General features: G+C 43.1%; 1 protein-coding gene and 1 pseudogene across 1 annotated transcript in view; one reads left to right on the top strand and one right to left on the bottom strand.

Moving 5' to 3' along the window:
* Positions 1 to 21521, top strand: part of LOC146606982 (ribonuclease inhibitor-like) — a 29182-nt gene extending 7661 nt beyond the window's left edge. The window contains exons 4-6 of the mRNA XM_085349125.1: positions 14263 to 14439; positions 20636 to 20809; positions 21485 to 21521. Of these exons, the coding sequence (XP_085205251.1) occupies positions 14263 to 14439; positions 20636 to 20809; positions 21485 to 21494 (361 nt within the window). The 3' untranslated portion in view covers positions 21495 to 21521. The remainder of the gene's footprint in view (positions 1 to 14262; positions 14440 to 20635; positions 20810 to 21484) is intronic.
* Positions 761 to 2292, bottom strand: LOC146606983 (uncharacterized; annotated as a pseudogene).
* Positions 21522 to 22400: the final 879 nt, after the last annotated feature.

Below are 22400 nucleotides of genomic sequence, written 5' to 3'. Positions count from 1 at the left end.
AAGGACAATCTGCTACGCAGCAAAAAGCAAGACACAAGGCACCAAAGTTCTCTGGTTTACTCATGCATGAGGGAGACCTGGCTGGAGCCAAGCGTCGTTCCACCACTTGACCACCATCAGACTCTCAGCCAGGCTCCCCATAGCACTCCTTTTATTGTGGTTACATGAATATGCATAGGGTCATTAACATATAGCATCTCACATAGGTATACATGTGAACAAAGAATACTGTGTGTGTGTGTGTGTGTGTGTGTGTGTGTGTGTGTGTGTGTGTGTGTGTGTGTGTGTGTGTGTGTGTGTGTGTGGTACTGCTGATCAAAGGGTCATATAACATCCTTGGTCAGGAAGAGGGTAGACCCCCCTTCACCCTAGATGGTTCACCCTAGATAACATGGTGAGGAAGTCCAGCAGTTCATCTAAACAAAAAGCACTTAGACTAGAACAGACGTAGCTACGTTAATCCTGCCATAAAACAATAAGAGAAGGTACGACCTCTCTCGTGCTCCCAGGATGTGGGTGTGCATTCCAGTGTGGAATACACACCAAGCCCCTGCAGCCTGCTAAAGATCACACATCCTATCACTACACAATTGATTATACACCTCTAAGAATATATGGTTAAATATTTCCTAATACAAATGACAATAATAAAATCTAAACCCATCATCACCACCCTGTATTGTCATTTTTTAAGGCTATACGGCATATATATATCTTCAGCTCTACACCACTTGTCAACATTTTCAGTGCAGGCTTCATTTCATACACACATATTAGCCTTAGCATCCATGTCACTCTGCTGCAACAGTATGAAATTGGTAAAGGTGTTAGCAATCATTTTATTCACCATCGATCTTACACATGGCAAAATGCAACCTGTAAACAAGCAAAGCAAAGCCAATAATGTAAGAATGGGAGTCAAAAACTTTAGAAACATATTCCACCATGGTCCAGATGTCAACCAGGCTATCCAGCCTTGTGACGTGTCTCCTCCTGATGTGTGGTCCGCCACATATTTCTGCAGAGCAGTTAAGTTCTGCAGTGCCTCATAGATGTCTCCTCCAGTCGTATATCCATCCGGAATAAACGTACAACATGTCTCTCCAATCAGCTTACACACTCCTCCTTGTGATGCTGTTATCAAGTCTAGGGTCAGCCTGTTCTGCAGTACCATCGTTCTGATGGCCTTTTGCTCCTCCGCTAAGGCTGTTCCCAGAGTCTTAGTGAGATTAATGTGTCGCAGTAAGGCATATCGGTTGATCTCCACATGATCCCGCACCTCTGCAACTCCGATGTTTGGGATCAAACTTTGGAAGAATTTAGCTCCTCCACTCCAAATGCGGAATTCTCGTGGCACTCCAGTGTCTACTGTCACTCCAAAAGAGTTAGGTGAGGCTATATTCACCTCACGCTTCCGTCGGTTGCTAGGGTGATGTTCAACTCTGTCCATGAAGAAGACATGATCCGATAACTTCACCACGGCACACAATCCTCCCCATCCCTCAGGGAGTGATAGATAGGCTTTATGTCCACACAAGAAATACCAATCAGCCAAAACTCTTGTTCCTTTACTGCTCGGCACCATCCTTGCACATCCTGTCCACTTCTGACTCTTTGCTTTTACTGGTATCCTGTAAGCCCGGTTGGACTTGCATTCAGTCCTCCTTAATGTCAAGTTCTCAGCTCACTTTGCACTGGTCAAGCATTTCATACACCTGCTCTCATTCTCTGGAGGGCAGTAGGTGTATATGTATCCACATAAACGAAGCGGCAGCTCCCCCACTGACAGTGATCCATTGTTCATCACACACAACGGCAGTTGAGCTGTATTCAGCTTGTTCAGCAATATTATGTCTGGCAGTGGGTCTGACACTTGAGGCCAGGCCAATAAGTCAGTTTGCTCAGAACAATTCACATCTATAAGTGGCGACTTACTCCAGGTGATGTTCAGAGGTGTACTATAGTTGGCCTGGGACCAGAGGACTCTGTTGCCAGGATGAGTTGCTAAGCCCAACAGACACCAACTCCTGTCCTCTGGTATGCTGTACGGCCACAGTCCAGATGTATATGCGGATAACGGCATATGAGCACACACATAGCAGTCCGTCCTATTGTTCAAGTGAGCAGTTGTATTCATAAACTGCCACCAAAAGTTTGTAGAATAGCCATGAGGGTATTGGGTGTGGTTTCCTTGGACATACAGGGTCTCCACAGCTGACCATGATGACATCAAAGCCATTACACCCAGCAGGGTAGACAACACTTTACCAGCCATTCTGATGAGTACCTGTGGCTCAGTTGGTTTCTTCACCGGATTGAGACGAAGGGCCCTAGAGGCTTTCCCCCCCTTTGTACCCGGTCTTCCTGCCACTTACTCCGAGCTGGCCTGGATGTGTGTCACCTTTTTGCAGTGGCTTTGGTGTATCCAGGTGGGTCGTTCTGCAATCTTCACAGCAGTTGGTGTTGTCAGCAGAGCCTGGTATGGTCCGTCCCACCGTGGCTTCGACCAGCACTTCCTCTTTATGACCTTTATCAGTACCCAGTCCCCTGGCTTCAGACGTTCTTCCTGTACAGAAACAGAATCATCTGGCAGATTATTTGCACTCATGACTTCTTTGCTTTTCAGCATTTTAATCATCCAGTCTGCTAGTGTGTTTTCTTCTTCTGCTTTATCATTATCATTACAAAACACTGGAACTCTAAATGGCCTGCCATATATTATTTCAAAAGGCGTTAGGCCATTATCAGTTGGCGTGATTCTCATATACATTTTCACTAGCTCAATGCAGTCTACCCATGTTCTGCCTGTTTCCTCCATTGTTTTCCTGAGTCTCAGCTTTACTGTGCCATTAGTCCTTTCAACCAGCCCTGCACTTTGTGGGTGATATGAGCAATGGTTTTTCAGCGTTATCCCCAGATGTTGTGACATTTTCTCAATTACTTCATTCACAAAATGAGGACCATTGTCACTGTAAATAGTCTGGGGGATCCCATGCTCTGGGATCACATTTTTGCATATCACTTTAGCCACTGAAATAGCATCTGCTTTCTTAGTGGGGACAACTTCTACCCACTTTGAGAACGGGCACACAATCACCAGGCAGTACCTGTAGGTGTTACAGTTAGACAACTCAATGAAATCCATATGGATTACTTCAAATGGGTAGCTGGGTCTGGGAAACTTTCCTCTCCTAGGTCTGAGGTTTCCCTGAGCATTATGTTTACAACATATTAAACATGCTTTACAAAAATGTTTTGAATAAGCATTGAATCCCAGTGTGAAAAACTGCCGTTCGACTGCTGCCACCATCCCAGCTGTCGAGACATGGCAGAGCCCGTGGCTCAAACTTGCAGCAGTCCTATATAGGTTCTTAGGCAATATAGGTTTATCACAAAGATAGTAGACATCACCTCGCAGGCTTGCTCCTTTAGTGAGCCACAGCTGCTTCTCAGCTGGAGGTGAGTGTGACTGCATGTCTGCTAACACATCATGTGTGATGGGCGTAGTTTGCTCCTGTGACGCCAGAACATGAACCCCATGTGTTCCAAGGGCCGCTTCCTTTGCAATTTTATCTGCAAAGGCGTTGCCTAGTACAATGGGGTCAGTGCCACGTGTGTGTGCTGCACATTTACAAACCGCAACTTTACTAGGCAGTAAGACTGCTTTCAACAGGGCCTGCAACAATGTCGCATGCTCCACAGGTTTACCTGTTGATGTTGTCATGCCTCGTCTTGACCACTGAGCGGCAAAGAAATGAAGTGTAGCATATGCATACTGACTGTCAGTATATATAGTCACTGCCTCCTGTCTCTTCTGCGCCTGTTCTAACCACAATTTAGCGGACGCCACTTGTAACTCTCTCTCCTGTTTCAATTTCCCTGTCGCACAAGCTGCTTTCACTGTCAACTGGTCTACTAACATTTGACATTGTCCTACAACCAATTTACCTTCAAAATCATATTTCTTGCGCCAATGTCCTAAATACTTTGCGCTACCGGGAGCGAATTTCACCATAAACTTCTCGTCACCCTCTGACACACTCTTGGTTGCTTGGGAACCCATAATAACAACAACAGCTGCCGACGTCACAGACCACGTGTTCTGCTCCGCACACACTCACACAACAACAACAACAACAAAAAATATCCTCACACACAAACAACAAAAATTAGGCCTATTGTCTCAACGCAGTCTCACACAGTGACTGCGTGCTTTGTCGCACACAGTGGCAAAGACTTACATAGCAGTGATCACGCGCTTTATCGCACACAGTGATAAAGACTTTCAACGCAACCTCACACAGTGGATGCGCGCTTTGCTGCACACAGCGGCAAAGAATAGTCGCACACAGTGACTACACGCTTTATCGCACACAGTGATAAAGACTTTACAACTCAGCCTCACACAGTGGCTTAGATTTTTCACATACCTACTTGGTGTTGCTTATTGCGAGTAGCATCAGTCCCGAATCCCGTCAATCGTCATCCATCGAGGAGAAAAAACAGACGGCTAATCCACCGGCTCGATGACGAATTCTCACGCCTCGGGACTTTGCTGCAGGACCTCTATAAGTCCTGGCTGACGTCAGTCTGTCGGCGTGTCTCTTTTCCCCTCGGTGAATGTCGACTCCAGGGATCCGGCTCTCGAAGGACCAATTAATGATAGGTTTGTAGTTTGAACCTATCCACTGGAACGTTAAGGACAATCTGCTACGCAGCAAAAAGCAAGACACAAGGCACCAAAGTTCTCTGGTTTACTCATGCATGAGGGAGACCTGGCTGGAGCCAAGCGTCGTTCCACCACTTGACCACCATCAGACTCTCAGCCAGGCTCCCCATAGCACTCCTTTTATTGTGGTTACATGAATATGCATAGGGTCATTAACATATAGCATCTCACATAGGTATACATGTGAACAAAGAAGACTGTGTGTGTGTGTGTGTGTGTGTGTGTGTGTGTGTGTGTGTGTGTGTGTGTGTGTGTGGTACTGCTGATCAAAGGGTCATATAACATCCTTGGTCAGGAAGAGGGTAGACCCCCCTTCACCCTAGATGGTTCACCCTAGATAACATGGTGAGGAAGTCCAGCAGTTCATCTAAACAAAAAGCACTTAGACTAGAACAGACGTAGCTACGTTAATCCTGCCATAAAACAATAAGAGAAGGTACGACCTCTCTCGTGCTCCCAGGATGTGGGTGTGCATTCTAGTGTGGAATACACACCAAGCCCCTGCAGCCTGCTAAAGATCACACATCCTATCACTACACAATTGATTATACACCTCTAAGAATATATGGTTAAATATTTCCTAATACAAATGACAATAATAAAATCTAAACCCATCAGAAAGCGAGAGTTAAAACACTGAACAGTGTCCACTGAGCTTCTCATGCTATTCTCATGCTCAAAGAAGTTTAACAGGACGGACGACTCGTCCATCAGGCGTCCAGCTGTCCGTGACCGTGTCCACAGCAGAGTGTGACCGAGGCTTCATGCTAACACGCACACATGAAGCTAATACCACCACGAGCAGCTGCTCAGTGGATTTGGAGGACAAATGTCTGCAGCTTCTCACAGGCAGTATGCAGAATGTGGATCTCCACAAAGACTGTGGAGAGCTCGTCCCACACTCTAAATCCAAACTTGTCTGCACAAAACTTCTCACACGTTCCCGTCACAAGTGTCTTCTAAGTGAAGCTACCAGGTTCAGGTCCAGCTTGTTTATCTGGAGCTGCAGGAGATGATCCATCCTCACAAAGCAACACAGCAGATATGCAAACACACAACACAACCAAAGGATTCTCTATGCATGTCTGTGGCTGATGCTGCTGGAACGAAGCTGTTTGAAACCTTGTTGTTCTGCACTTTGGGACCAGAAGAGGAAACTGTGCAGAGGGTCCAATGGAAGCAGCCAAGCGCTGTAAGTGTCTGCTGTACAGGGATGCTGGTTCAGCTGTGGCTCAGTTTCACAGTGTGACTCAATAAAAGCAGCAGGAAATCAAAGCTTGATGCTTTCATCAGTGTGGAAATAAGAAAGTTTCCTGTGACAGACGCTGGAGCTCTTTCACTCTCAGCTTCACAGTTTCAGCTTCAAACTTCTTCCAACATGTTTCTAACACGGCCACATTCCACCTTAATGGAGCTGATATCTTGTGCATCAGCACATTTTCTAAAGGCAGCGATCACATCTTTAGTTTTGGATGTTTAACTGCAGATTGTTTATGTGTTTATAGCACATTAATTACAGCAGCAGCGTTGACCACAGTGCTGTACAAGAATCCAAAATAACGATTAAAATAACTCCTAATATTAATATCACACATCAAATATCAAATAACTCTCATGCTGTATTAAAAGCCAGTGAATACAAATGTGTTTTAAGAGCAGATTTACAGAGACTGACAGCAGGAGCTGGGGCTGTTCGATAGAACGATGTATATATGATGACCATATGAAAACGTCTATCGTTTCATATCACGCTCTTTGTTTCCTGCTTATGTGTTTGTGTTTTCCAGATAAAGCTTTCAAAATAAATCTGAAGATCCTGTTGAGCGTTTTCAAAATAAACACAATACAGTACTGCGGTCGCTCGTTTATCGAGTTACGTTCTAAAAATAAGTCTCAGAATGAAGTAGCAGCTTTATGTTTTACAAGTATTATAGAAGTTTTAAGGCAGTTAAACCCTCACTGCACACTTTCTACACTTTTCTCAGACAGGCATGAACATTTTCACACTTTTCTCTCTTGTTTAAACAAAGTTCAAACCTTCATAGAAAAATAAGTTCATTATTAAAGAGTGAAAGCAAAGTGTTTCTGAAATGTGTCAAATCAGCCTTTGCTGGCATTAAATGAGCTTGGTTCTGTGTGAGGAGCACTCGTCCATGGCCTGGGCTCCTCGCTGTCAGGTAAAGTTTCATAAAGCTTTTGAGTTTTTCTGCAGATAATGTTGGTGTCCAGCACGATGTTCTTTTTCCTGCGGTCACTGAGCCACAAAGCCAAAGCTGACTCCATCCTTACGATGTTCTTGTTGTGGACAGTTACAACCTTTTTGCCTCCTTGTTGAAACTATGATGGTCAGCATCTTCCTCTGCCTTTGGCTGCTACCACAGGTGCAAAACGTCTCGTCATCATTGTTGTTTGTTGGGACAAAACGTACAAACATACAGTGCAGCACTGCAGAGTCACACTGCTGTAAATTTGAACACATTCTGTACTGTACAGGAGACACGGCACGAGATTGGCTGACAATGGTCTACAGCCAATCAGGACGCAGAACACAATGCGCTGTAAAAAACAAAAACATGCAAAATTGCACAAAAAAGATCAGCGAAACAGCGAGGCCGCCAAAGGTGAACTGTGTTACAGCGAGGGACCAGCGTATATGTGGTTGTTGGGACGATAAATGTCTTTGAGCTTGTGTCAGAAGACGAGCTGCAGCTTTCTGGACCAGCTGCAGTCTTGCCAGGCAGGTCCCACTAACTCCAACATATAAGGAGTTACAATAATCCAGCTGGGACGTCATGAAAACGTGGATCGCCCGTTCAAGGTTTTTAAAAGATAGAAATGATCTCACCTTAGATAAAAGCCTCAGTTTGAAGAAAGACCGCTGTACAACTGAGCTCAGCTGTTTTTCAAATTGCCGTCAAATATAAGCCCCAAATGTAATAATGCGATTTAATAAAAGAGCTGAACCAGTCTAATAGAGCGCCCTTGATGCCGCCATGCTCCAATGGTGAGGTCAAGATGCTGTGGTCAAGGCAGCGGTCAGATCCAAAAGCACAGCTGAGTCTCCTGATCAGTGGCTGATAAAAGATCATTAAGAACTTTTCAAAGTGCAGTTTCAGTGCTGTGAAGAGCTTTAAAACCAGCCTGAAACCTTTACAACAGATTGCAGCTGAACAAATATAATCTTTTACAAAATCTTCGACAGGAAGGGAAGCTTTGAAATAGGCCTGAAGTTTGAGCAGACAGAGGATCCAGATCAGGTTTTTAGTACAGGCTGTACAACAGCATGTTTAAAACAGGCTGTACAACACCTGAACTAAGACTGCTGTTAAAAATCGCTAAGATGTCGGAACCGACAACCTTTAAAATCTTTTTAAACACGTGTTGGAACAACTTCATTTGGACAAGATGATGTCTTTATAGCATCACATCGTTCCTCCACCTGATCAAACCACACAGGCTCAAACTGATCAAAAACAGCTGAGCAGGTGAATATTTTAGCCCCGGTGCGATCTCGGGCGAGAGTATCGATGATGGCCAAAGGGCAGCGTCCAGCTCTACGGCCGCTGAAGAGCAGACTCAACAGACGCGCGTGATGTGGATCCTACTGCTCTAAAATTGGAGCTTCTTCAATCCATTAAAGAGGACATTAGTACGCTGTTAAAAGAAGAACTCAGAAATGCATTGAAAGAAGATTTTGACAATATAAGGGCTGACGTGCAAGGACTGAGAAATGAGATCACTAACAGCATGGCGGCGACGTGCGGCGAAGTTGATGGAGTAAAGGTTAGAGTGAAAGAAGCTGAGGATGGGCTGTCAATGTGGAGCGATGAGGTGACCACCCTGCAGTCTACAGTAGAGAGTATGAAGGAGGAGCTGTCTGACCTGAAGGATAAATGTGATGAAGGCAGGAAGCGGAGAGCTAACATCCACATCATAGGGATCCCAGAGGGCCTGGACTCGAGCTCCTCCACGGCCGTATCCGTGCTACTACGTGAAGTGCTGGGTATGGATAAAGACGTTATTGTCGACCGCTCACACAGGAGCCCTATCCTGAGAAAGCCAGCTGGTAACCCGCACGCCGTCATAGCCGAGCGTCACTACTACCAGGATTGTGTGGCTACGCCGTGCCAGGGCCCAAGCCCCGCTTGAGTTTAACGGACAACCTATTGCAATATTACGACTGGGCGATATGACCCAAAGTTCATATCTCGATATTCTTTAGCTGGATGGCGATATACGATATATATCTCGATATTTTTGAAGCCAGAAAGTACGAACAAAAAGAGAGTTCTTAGTCAAAGCTGTGTCCCAAATCTCACACAGGCACATTTATTAACATACAGCGTAGATGTACATGAAACAATTACTCAGGAATAAATGATCAGCATTTATTAAATAATAATGCTCCATAAATAAAAGAAAACAATGTTGTTTTTGTGCATAACAAAAAGCTCACAATCGTGCAGTCAAAATGTAAACAGACGCTGAGCATAATAACAAGCAGCTGCTCTGTTCCCAGGTTCTACTGCGTGACTGACAGCCTGGAGTTTGAAACCCTCTTTGTAACCGTGTCTCTTACAGGTGCCATTTATGGTCCTTATACACACTCAATACAGTAATATTACGTTGAAGCAGAGTACGTATCACTCCGCGAGGCTCCTCGTAGCTGTAATGCTCCAACAATCCATCAAGCGGTGCGGCCTCGTAGCTGAGCAAAGTCGTACCACAACATCTTTTGAAAGGTTTCTGAGCGCCGTGTAGCACATAAAATCGGTTCGAGGTCAGTAAGCACAACCAGAATTCATCCATAAGCCGCACTGTCGATTTATGAGAAAATTACAGGATTTTAAGTGCAGAAAACATAGTTTATGGTTTTCCTTTGATCTTAGCAAATATCTACGCCTCTAATTGGGACGATCACAGATTTTTCACTAATGTCTTTGCGCGGCTCCCCAATATGTCATCACACAATATCATCTTTGAGGGAGACCTAAACTGCTCATTATCTGCTATGGACCACAGCTCACACAAAAGTACACTTAGTCCAAAGTCAGCATGCGTCATTCAGAGCTTTCTTGATAATTATGGGCTGGCTGATGTATGGAGATTTCATAATCCTGCTTCACATCAATACTCTTTTTTTTCTAATGTCCATAAAACATATATTTGTATAGAAAAACGTCTCCCTTTAGTTACAGAATGTGATTATAAGACTCTGGTGATTTCTCCTCTTGTTTTTTCAATGTGTATTCCTGATGCCTGCTCCAACTATCAGCCATGGAGATTCAACTCAGTGTTGTTAGCAGATGAGGAGTTTGTCAGTTACAAAAGGTCTCAAAGAGATTTTTTTCTATCAATCAGACCCCAGAGATGTCATCATCAGTCATTTGGGAATCTCTAAAAGCATCTGAGAGGCCAAATCATTTCATTTTGTGCCAAACAGAATAAAATAGCGACTGAGCGCCTCTCTCAGTTAGCTGATGAAATGACTAAACTACATGCTGTGTACAGCCACTCTCCTGAGCCTGTATTATATACACAGCGGTTACAATGACAAACTGAATACAATCTCATATCTACAAAACAGGCTGAGTCAAAGTTGCAGCTACGCTTATGGACATGGAGGAAAAACAGGCGAGTTATCAGCTCACCAGCTACGACTAAGAACAGCTAACCAACTATCCTTGAGATCTACAATGACCAGGGAATAAGGTCTACAGACAACCAAACTATCCTTGAGATCCACAATGATTTCAATAAGGTGTTTGATATTCCCTCCTTGGGAGAAGATGCGATCGCTAGTCTGGAGGAACCTGTCTCTAATGTTGAAATTGAAACGGCCGTACGGAGCATGCAGTCTGGAAAATCTGCTGCCCCGACGGGTATCCATCTGATTTTTTCATAAAGTTTTCTGACCGACTGAATTCACTGTTAAAATCAACTTTTGAAGAATCCTTCCTCTCACAGTCGTTGCCTCCAACAATGCATCAAGCAGTGATGTGTTTAATTGTAAAACAGGAAAAAGACCATTTAGATTGTCGTTCATGTCGTTTAATATCTTTGTTCAACACAGACACCAAGATCCTGGCTCAAGTGTTGGCCCGTCGCTTACACAAGTATTTGTCCTCCATTATTTCACCAGACCAGACGGGCTTTATTAGGCACTCTTTTTTGAACATTAGAGCTCTATTAAATATCATTTATACCCATGTTAAAGGTGATACATTGGAAACTGTAATTTGGCTTGACGCAGAAAAGGCGTTGGATCAAGTGAGATGGGATTTTTTTTTATACGCTTAAAAAATGTGTCTTTAATTTTGTATCTTGGATAAAAGTATTGTATTGCTCCCCTCTAACAGCCGTCCGGACTAACAATAATCTGCCCCCCAGGACAGGGATGCCCTCTGTCTCCTTTTTGCCATTGACCCGCTAGCTGGTGCTCTGAGACAATGTGTTGGTGTTGAGGGAAAACATGGAGGGGGTATCGAACATGAAGTCTCTCTTTATGCCGACGACATGATTTTATTTATTTCCAACCCATCGAACAGCCTCCACAAACTTTTGGATAGACTTACAATAATAATAATAATAATACGTTTTATTTATAGGCGCCTTTAAGAGCCTCAAGGTCACCTTAATGCATACTTAAGGAATTTGGGACAATTTCTGGATATAAAGTGAATTTTGGGAAGAGCGAGGCAAAGTCTATCTGTACGACAACTGGGGAGTTTTGTGTATTTTAGCCCCTTTTAAACCCAGCTATAACAAGTTTAAGTACTCGGGCATCTGGGTGACAAGAAAACCACAAAGACTTGTATAAAACTATCTTCCTTTATTGTCGAAGCTTAAAGAGGATTTTGGAAAATGTAAGTTTTGCCTCTTTATATTTATGGTGGGGATGCAGAACAAGGAGCAAAGATGAATGTGATGCTGAATCAGCAGAAGACTTGGACTCATTTGATTCCAGCTTTGATATCATTGATTTCAATATGTCCATTTCTGTCACACTTCACCTTTAAAAGTGAAGCCATGTGGTTATGAGAAATGTACGACTTTAATGTGAAACATTCAGAGTTTTTTCTCTTGTTGTGTTTGTTTGAAGCTGCTTCCTGTTGGCTTCAGCTGTTTGGAGTTTCCATTTTCTAAACTTCTACATTCTGAACCTTCTTCAGCTCTGAACAGATGATGAAACACTGAATGATTTCAAGCACTTTGTCTAATAAACTTACATCTTTCATTCTTTATACAGATTGAGGGGCTGTGGTTTGTCAGAGATCAGCTGTGATTATCTGGCAGCAGCACTGAAGTCCAACCCCTCCCATCTGAGAGAGCTGGACCTGAGCTCCAACAACAAGCTGCAGGATCCAGGAGTGAAGCATCTGTGTGGTTTCCTGGAGAGTCCAGGATGTAAACTTGAAACTCTGAGGTCAGTCAGCATGTTTTAGTTGTGCTGAGATGAATATGATGTGAAAGTTGTGCTGACACTAAACTGCAGACATCAGGCTGATATTATACTGATCCACACTGAGGATCTTCATGGTAAAGTCTGTTTTCTTCTTCTCTGGTTTAGTCCATTGACTGCAGCAGAACAATGTTCGCATTTCAAACAGTGATACTCAACGTATGGCCCGCGGCCCACACGCGGCCTGCCCACCTTTCCTGATTCAGAGAGAGGGGACCCTGATTAGCTGTGTAGCTTCTTCCTCACAGTTCTAAGTATCAGACACAACAATGAATAATCCACAGCTGACTGTCTTTAGCAGGTCAAAGGTCACGGCACACAGCAGACAGTCAGAAATATTCTAACTCTGATCATTTATCAGTTGTGACACTGTGAGACTTGATCAGAGGTGTGATCATCACAGCAGAGGCCTTTGTGTCAAAGTCACTGAGGATCAAACAGAAACACATGAAGCAGATTTTCCTCTTCTGGCTTTTTATAGCAGATAACCTTCAAAATATTCTGCAGTCGATCAAAAACTGAAGCAAACCATGAATCAACATGTGAACATGAGCTGATGCTGCTGAAGTGAAGCAAAGTTACAGAGGTTTGATTACAGACACAGCTGAGAGTTTGTAATCTGTCATCATTTTAAAAAGTTTCCATGGAACAGCAGAAATGAGGCTTTACTGTCAGAGGCCGACAGCACTGAACACAACAGCAGACTGGTGGCTAATAAACAGTGAATGATGCAGAAACAGATGTTTGAAGCTGTTCTTGGAGTACACTGAGAGAGAGAGAGCTGTGCAGGCAGGAACAGCCAAAGTCAGAGAGAATTCATGAGCATATTGATCAAACGTGAAGCAGAGTTTGGATCTTCTTTTGCTGCTGCTTCACTCAGTTTTGGTTGGAGACAGATGAAACCTGCAGCTTCAGGATCTGTGAGCTGTCCACTTTCAGCCCCGACGGCGTGTCCGTGTACGTGCCGTGGAGTGAACGATCCACGCTCTGTGTTTCCATCTTTGTGTGTTTAGCTGCTCTCATTTACTGTTTTATCTGTTTGCTGCTTGTTGAAATAGTTTGTGAGCTTTAACCTGAGATTCTGGCAAAATACATTTATATTAAACATCGATTCAGGATTGAATGAATCAACATCGTTTTATTCAAATTAAAACCATTTAAATGGGAACATGAATTTTTTACAGCCGCCTCTAATGCTGGGTAATGTCAGCTGGTCCATGTGCAGCTGGCTGTGAGGCTCAGGGAGCGTCTACAAAGTGCAACACTGAAAGAACATCATCCATAAATATTGAGTAAGAACTGGACTCTCATACAGCGAGACTCAAATGCCTTTAAACATCAGCTTATCCTGCTGATCCAAGTCCAACACTGAGTTTGTAAAAACATGTTTGTCAATCATTTTGTTTGGTTTCTGAGGAAAAAGATTCAATAACTTGCTGCTAATACACAACATTTCATCATATTTCCTCATAACCCTCTTTTGTCTGACCATTTGATCCCATTTGAATTTGCAATAAAGGATCCACAGAGTTTGGTGACAATAATGACAGTAGATGTTTGTGTGAAAGTGCTGGAAGCAAATGAGTGTGTGATGTTCTTTCAGTGTTGCACTTTGTAGACGCTCCCTGAGCACTGGTCTCACAGCCAGCTGCACATAGAGACCAGTGTTGTTAGTCCAGGTCAGAAGATGACTTGTTGGAATGAAAATGAGCTTGTAGTTTGTCTGCTTTAATAATGTGACTGGAAAAAGGTGTTGGACTTCAAATATGTCCATTTCTGTCACACTTCACCTTTAAAAGTGAAGCCATGTGGTTCCTGGAAGGAAAAACACGACTTTTTCAAGTCTTTGTCCTGTTTTTATGAGAAATGTTCGACTTTAATGTGAAACATTCAGAGTTTTTTCTCTTGTTGTGTTTGTTTGAAGCTGCTTCCTGTTGGCTTCAGCTGTTTGGAGTTTCCATTTTCTAAACTTCTACATTCTGAACCTTCTTCAGCTCTGAACAGATGATGAAACACTGAATGATTTCAAGCACTTTGTCTAATAAACTTACATCTTTCATTCTTTATACAGATTGAAGGACTGTGGTTTGTCAGAGATCAGCTGTGATTATCTGGCAGCAGCACTGAAGTCCAACCCCTCCCATCTGAGACAGCTGGACCTGAGCAGGAACTACAACCTGAAGGATCCAGGAGTGAAGCATCTGTGTGGTTTCCTGGAGAGTCCAGGGTGTAAACTTGAAACTCTGAGGTCAGTCAGCATGTTTTAGTTGTGCTGAGATGAATATGATGTGAAAGTTGTGCTGACACTAAACTGCAGACATCAGGCTGATATTATACTGATCCACACTGAGGATCTTCATGGTAAAGTCTGTTTTCTTCTTCTCTGGTTTAGTCCATTGACTGCAGCAGAACAATGTTCACATTTCAAACAGTGATACTCAACGTATGGCCCGCGGCCCACACGCGGCCTGCCCACCTTTCCTGATTCAGAGAGAGGGGACCCTGATTAACTGTGTAGCTTCTTCCTCACAGTTCTAAGTATCAGACACAACAATGAATAATCCACAGCTGACTGTCTTTAGAGGGTCAAAGGTCACGGCACACAGCAGACAGTCAGAAATATTCTAACTCTGATCATTTATCAGTTGTGACACTGTGAGACTTGATCAGAGGTGTGATCATCACAGCAGAGGCCTTTGTGTCAAAGTCACTGAGGATCAAACAGAAACACATGAAGCAGATTTTCCTCTTCTGGCTCTTTATAGCAGATAACCTTCAAAATATTCTGCAGTCGATCAAAAACTGAAGCAAACCATGAAGCAACATGTGAACATGAGCTGATGCTGCTGAAGTGAAGCAAAGTTACAGAGGTTTGATTACAGACACAGCTGAGAGTTTGTAATCTGTCATCATTTTAAAAAGTTTCCATGGAACAGCAGAAATGAGGCTTTACTGTCAGAGGCCGACAGCACTGAACACAACAGCAGACTGGTGGCTAATAAACAGTGAATGATGCAGAAACAGATGTTTGAAGCTGTTCTTGGAGTACACTGAGAGAGAGAGAGCTGTGCAGGCAGGAACAGCCAAAGTCAGAGAGAATTCATGAGCATATTGATCAAACGTGAAGCAGAGTTTGGATCTTCTTTTGCTGCTGCTTCACTCAGTTTTGGTTGGAGACAGATGAAACCTGCAGCTTCAGGATCTGTGAGCTGTCCACTTTCAGCCCCGACGGCGTGTCCGTGTACGTGCCGTCGAGTGAACGATCCACGCTCTGTGTTTCCATCTTTGTGTGTTTAGCTGCTCTCATTTACTGTTTTATCTGTTTGCTGCTTGTTGAAATAGTTTGTGAGCTTTAACCTGAGATTCTGGCAAAATACATTTATATTAAACATCGATTCAGGATTGAATGAATCAACATCGTTTTATTCAAATTAAAACCATTTAAATGGGAACATGAATTTTTTACAGCCGCCTCTAATGCTGGGTAATGTCAGCTGGTCCATGTGCAGCTGGCTGTGAGGCTCAGGGAGCGTCTACAAAGTGCAACACTGAAAGAACATCATCCATAAATATTGAGTAAGAACTGGACTCTCATACAGCGAGACTCAAATGCCTTTAAACATCAGCTTATCCTGCTGATCCAAGTCCAACACTGAGTTTGTAAAAAGATGTTTGTCAATCATTTTGTTTGGTTTCTGAGGAAAAAGATTCAAGAAGTTGCTGCTAATACACAACATTTCATCATATTTCCTCATAACCCTCTTTTGTCTGACCATTTGATCCCATTTGAATTTGCAATAAAGGATCCACAGAGTTTGGTGACAATAATGACAGTAGATGTTTGTGTGAAAGTGCTGGAAGCAAATGAGTGTGTGATGTTCTTTCAGTGTTGCACTTTGTAGACGCTCCCTGAGCACTGGTCTCACAGCCAGCTGCACATAGAGACCAGTGTTGTTAGTCCAGGTCAGAAGATGACTTGTTGGAATGAAAATGAGCTTGTAGTTTGTCTGCTTTAATAATGTGACTGGAAAAAGGTGTTGGACTTCAAATATGTCCATTTCTGTCACACTTCACCTTTAAAAGTGAAGCCATGTGGTTCCTGGAAGGAAAAACACGACTTTTTCAAGTCTTTGTCCTGTTTTTATGAGACATGTACGACTTTAATGTGAAACATTCAGAGTTTTTTCTCTTGTTGTGTTTGTTTGAAGCTGCTTCCTGTTGGCTTCAGCTGTTTGGAGTTTCCATTTTCTAAACTTCTACATTCTGAACCTTCTTCAGCTCTGAACAGATGATGAAACACTGAATGATTTCAAGCTCTTTGTCTAATAAACTTACATCTTTCATTCTTTATACAGATTGAAGGGCTGTGGTTTGTCAGAGATCAGCTGTGATTATCTGGCAGCAGCACTGAAGTCCAACCCCTCCCATCTGAGAGAGCTGCACCTGAGTAATGACTCCTCTTGGTCTTCGACTAAGAACAAGCTGCAGGATCCAGGAGTGAAGCATCTGTGTGGTTTCCTGGAGAGTCCAGGATGTAAACTTGAAACTCTGAGGTCAGTCAGCATGTTTTAGTTGTGCTGAGATGAATATGATGTGAAAGTTGTGCTGACACTAAACTGCAGACATCAGGCTGATATTATACTGATCCACACTGAGGATCTTCATGGTAAAGTCTGTTTTCTTCTTCTCTGGTTTAGTCCATTGACTGCAGCAGAACAATGTTCGCATTTCAAACCTTCAAAGAAGAAGAAAAATCCTCCACTGGAAAATTCACTGTGAAACTCTCAAACTCTTCGTTCCACCTTAAAGTCTGTGTGACACTGAAATCCAAAGCAAAATGTGCGTTTGCTTTACAGACAGCAGTCCAACACAAACATACACACATCATCCAAAACACAGTCCAACATCCAAATCTCCTCCACTGCCAGCATGAATGATGGGAAAGAGAAGGAGGAACACTCTGACATTCAGGGTTAGAATGAGTTTCATCAAGCAGACTGTGAAGATCAAAGCTGCATTAGAAAGCTTACATGAATGAATGAGTGGACAGAAGTGGACAGAGATCATCTGAAGCACTTCAAAGGCTTTAAATCAGCACATTTCTCTTTATTCTTTATCAACTCTGTTAGTTTCTCTCAGTTTTCTGTGGAATGAAGCTAACAGCAGGCTAATAAGATGCTGACCAATAGGTTTCTATTAAAGGTTGTAATTTGCATATGAAAAAGTGCTTTGGCTCAGCAGGGATCAGCTTACAGGTAGAATACAGCTGCTGGATGGGATTAGCATGTCATAGCTATCTACCAAACTGCTAACTGGGGGATTTCAGGCCATCTATGGATCATTTTTGCTAACTGTTTATTCAGCTTAGGCTCACAGGGCTGCAGCCTGTGCCCTAGCTGTCATAGGGCAAGAGGCGTGGTCCACCTGCACAGGTGAGCAGTCCATCACAGGGCCAACAGAGAGCGACAGAGAAGCACTCCCTCACATCCACACCTACAGCCAATGTAGAAGCACCAATGAACCTAAGCAGCATTTCATTGGACTGTGGGAGAACATCCAACCTCCACAGAAAGGCCCAGCTGACCAACAAGCTTCAACCTACAACCTTCTTGCTCTAAGGCACTAGTGCTAACCACTTTTGCCCATTTCAGCCCAAATCCTGCATCTTCCTGTTTCTGACTCCAGGCCAGCTCCACTAACACTTTCTCATCAGACACTGCCACCTAGTGGAGGAAGTCTTAGTTCCATTTGAAGCTTCAGATTACAGTTAGTTCCTTTACAAAGAGGTGGAGGTGGTGGGGCCGCAGCACCATCATCACTGAGTGTCATAGGACACTTAACCTTTGTTTCCATATGCTGGGAACTTCCTGTTGTTCCAAGGAGGACTGGAAAATGTGTGAAAATCTCCCAGTCAGTTCCTCACAGCACACTTCAATCATTTCCCTCCCACAGCATCAGGACCAGGGCTTTTTCTCTCTTTGGTCCCACTAAGAGATTTCCACACAAACACCTCATCAGTGGGACTCTCAGAGCTACCAGCCCTTTGCTACAATCACAAAGCTCTTCATTGAAATCAATGATATCAAAGCTGGAATCAAATGAGTCCAAGTCTTCTGCTGATTCAGCATCACATTCATCTTTGCTCCTTGTTCTGCATCCCCACCATGGACTTCATTCCTTTCCAAGCCAGCCTTGAGTGTCCTTTATTCAGCTCATCCTCTGCTTTACTTTTACACCTGATTTTAGCTGCTTTATCTCTCTTTCAACAGGTTTCTGTGCCTCAATCTTTTTCTTCTCTCCCTCATAACAAGACAGCTTCTTCTGCCTGAGAACATGTTGGAGTGATTTACTAATCCAGGGCTGCTTATTGGGGAAAATACTTCCTGTTTCCAAAGTAATCCCCATTTTTCCCAGAAAGAAATGTCAGTAGAAATCGATGATCTAAGTGAGAACATGAGCCTTTAAAAAGTCCCAGTGGGTGCAGTCAAAGCAGTCCCTCAGTCCCAGTATAGAGTCTTTGGTCCAGACTGGAACAACTGTGTGCCCAGTTTGAGCTCTCTTCAGTGCTGTGACCTGACAGACCCAGAGGGGCCATCACATCACATTTAGAAGCTCCCCTGATGGAGCCACAACACATGTCCAATACTTAGTCTGTCTTGTTGGACCAAAGGCGTAGATTTGGTTTTGCCATTGTTGGGGACGAATAATTCAACCACCGAACTCTGCCCTGTTTCTTTTTTTTTCCCTTTTTGTTTTGGCTTCTTAATAAAAAGAGGAGAAATATACTTGCCTACATATGCTATTCTACGTGCTTTTAAACCATTTAAAATCACAATTCATAGTTTTATATGTGAATTATATAATGTTAAATTACTATTAAACAAATGACTGACTAAAGTATTTTAGGCTTTAGTTTACTTCAGCCATAATCCATATAAATCAGGTATCATACAAAAATAAAAATAGAGTCATGACAATAAAAGAATATGACTTTAAGGACTTAACAACATTACTTCAGTTATATTTTGGCACTAAGGGAACACTGAATGACCTGGTGGGTTTTGTCCATAAAACTACTCGTCTAAGATTACCACAGAGTAAAAGATCTCTCAGCAAAATTATGCAACATTTTAGGCACTATTGCTCCGATCAAATCAGTGAGCTGAGATTTTTTATTCTAAACATGAACTACTGTTACAGCAACAGACATGGACTACTGGCGTCCCACACAACTCAATGTCCACTATGTGAAGGAGCCAAACACATGCCTGCTCCTCTCATTAACTGAGATAAACTGCTGGCATATTGGTTTTGCATCTATACTGTCCAGTCTCTCCTGGTGGACACACAGCAGCATTGTTTAATCTCATTTGAGTCACTGTTGACCTTACCCATGTTTTTAGTCTTCTGAGAGCACTGAGGCTTCTTTCAGCCTCAGTACCTGCGTTTTATCCTCAGATTACAATTATTATTCTGTGCTTGATGTGCCTCACCTTTGGCCCTAACACATTGATTCGTGCCATATAAAAAGTGAGACGTGTCAATTCAGATTCTTTGTCAAACATACACTAATGAATCAATTTACAGCAGCAGCCTAACAATTGTCATGAGAATAAATACTAGTTAATCTATAGCACCAAATCATCAGTCAGTCACCTGTGACCTCGCCTCTTCACCTCTGAGCTACAACATGGCAGAGCTGCCTCTGTCACCTGATGAATAACAGTGAGACATTCCACATACATGCAGTCACACATGTGCTTCAAATACAGTCATGAACCATCAAGTCATCATCCAATTCCACCTGTGATCTTGTGTCACCATTGCTCTCTGAGCTTTGTGTTGGTTCTTCTGTCACCTGACAAATAGGACAAACATGACAATAAGAATAAAATGTGCAGCTGCTTCAGTGTTTCTGTCAATTTGTGCAGATCTTGACTCATCAGTAATGTTTGTAGGGTGAGTGCATTTTTAAAACAATTTGTGCAAACTGCACTACAAGGTGGATATTTGCAAAATAATGACTACCTCATGACATTTTGTCGCAAAAATTAACCCTATGAATATGTCAGCACCATTAGGATGAAATTATTGTCTCACCAACATTTTAATGTTAGACGTATAATTTTAACAGCCTCTGTGAACTAATAACTAAAACAAATCTGCGCCCTTGTGTTGGACCAACTGGAAGAAATGATTCAAGGACTTAGTCACAGAACAGAGATTCAAATCTCCAAAATCCAACTGGCTGCATCAGGACATATAGTCTGAAACTCTGCACAGTTTCCTGTTTGAAGCTGCTTCCTGTTGGCTTCAGCTGTTTGGAGTTTCCATTTTCTAAACTTCTACATTCTGAACCTTCTTCAGCTCTGAACAGATGATGAAACACTGAATGATTTCAAGCACTTTGTCTAATAAACTTACATCTTTCATTCTTTATACAGATTGTGGGGCTGTGGTTTGTCAAAGATCAGCTGTGATTATCTGGCAGCAGCACTGAAGTCCAACCCCTCCCATCTGAGAGAGCTGGACCTGTGGGGAAACAACCTGAAGGATCCAGATGTGAAGCAGCTGTCTGATCTTAAGAAGAGTCCAGACTACAGACTGGAGTCTCTGCTGTAAGTAGAGTGATGGAGTGAGTGGGTGGTGCTGTCAGCAGTATTGTACTAAACACAGTCAGTATGAAACAAAGATCCAGTGTTTCCTGTAAAGCTGCAGCTTCTCAGTGAAGCTGTGAGAGGAGAACGGTGACAGGCTTCAGGATTGGACACAAACACTTCCTGTTTCTCACCTTTATGGTCACCATAGTAACGGCTGACACGCTCTGATCAAACACTGTCAACAGCCAATCAGCTCTCTGAACAAAGCAGCACGCAGACCAATGACTGCATTGATTTCCAAGTTTAAAGCAGTGAAGAACACAGTCTGTAGGTGAGGAAGAATTTAGTGAGAGCAGATGTTTGGATGGAATTCCTCCAGTTAACAGCTGGAACCGTCCATCTGGATTGTTGGGCTTGTTGTTGGGGTTCCTACAGAGCTCAGAGTGGACACACCAAGGTTCTTCTAATGAATGAAAGTCCAAACTCAAACTAGGAGGGAAAAACATTTTCAGCAACTTCAATAAAAATCCAAAGATTAGAAAAAGTGAAGCAACAATGAGTCCTAGTACAGTCCCAGCACTGACGTCCCTGCTGCTCTTTATACTGGATGTGCTGCATCACTGACTGACAGCTGATGAAGAGTCTCTGGAAACACTCGTTTATCTCCTCTGCTCTTCCTCCTTCTCTCTGCAGGTGGAGGTGATGATGGTAAACAGGACGGTGTGTGTGCTGAGAGAGGAGCAGCTGTGTCCTGATGATCCAGAGAGGTTGAAGCAGCAGCAGCTTGTGTGTAGAGACGCTCTGACTGGGCCATGTTACTGGGAGGTGGAGAGGAGAGCTTCATCCAGCAGTGACTGACAGAGGAATGAAGTGCAGATGACTGTCAGTGCTGCAGAGTGAACTGCTCTGAGAACAGCTCCACTGTCAGACACAATGTAGAGTCCAGCATCAGCCCTGTGTGTCCCTCTGGATCTGACAGAGGATCATCAGTGTATCTGGACTGCTCTGCTGCTGCTCTGTCCTTCTACAGTCTCTGCACAGTCTCTGTCTCACTCTGGAAAGATTTTACAACTTGTTGTAATTACAGAACGTTAATATAATATTCAAACATGTGATCTTCTCTTTATTTCTGAATCTTTACCAAATAAAGAAAAACCAAACTAACAAACAGAAGCTGTCGTGTCCTTTTTCACCACATCTGTGAATCTTTTCTGTGTTTTTCCTCTTTTCCTCCTTCCTGCAGCTCCATCTTCATCATTCTGTGTCCAGTATATGTGAACACGTCCAAAGCATCTGAGCCTCATGTTACCCGTTTGTGTGAGTTACGCCTGTCGTTGTGTTGTGGTGTATAAATAAGGGGCAGGAGACAGCGCTGGATCTCTGAGTTCTTTACTCTCAATTTCTGCAACATCTGCAATATATAGAAATGCAAACCTGTGAGCTGTGTGTGTTGTGCGTCTGCTCGGCCACCTCTCCTCCGGCCGTGCTGGAAGCAGCTGTGCGTTTGACAGTTTTATCGACTCGACAATAATCGAACAAATTAAATGTTCAAAAATATCAACTTAAGCACTTCAAAGTCAACAAAAAGCTTAAAACAATGAAATAATAT

This window comes from Diplotaxodon limnothrissa, unplaced genomic scaffold, assembly GCF_057381915.1.
Source record: "Diplotaxodon limnothrissa isolate DT_005_m unplaced genomic scaffold, D_limnothrissa_male_GT1.1 unmapped_scaffold_1, whole genome shotgun sequence".
Lineage (NCBI taxonomy): Eukaryota > Metazoa > Chordata > Actinopteri > Cichliformes > Cichlidae > Diplotaxodon > Diplotaxodon limnothrissa.
The sequence above is the reverse complement of the archived record's forward strand: the minus strand, read 5'-3'. Positions and strand labels throughout refer to the sequence as shown.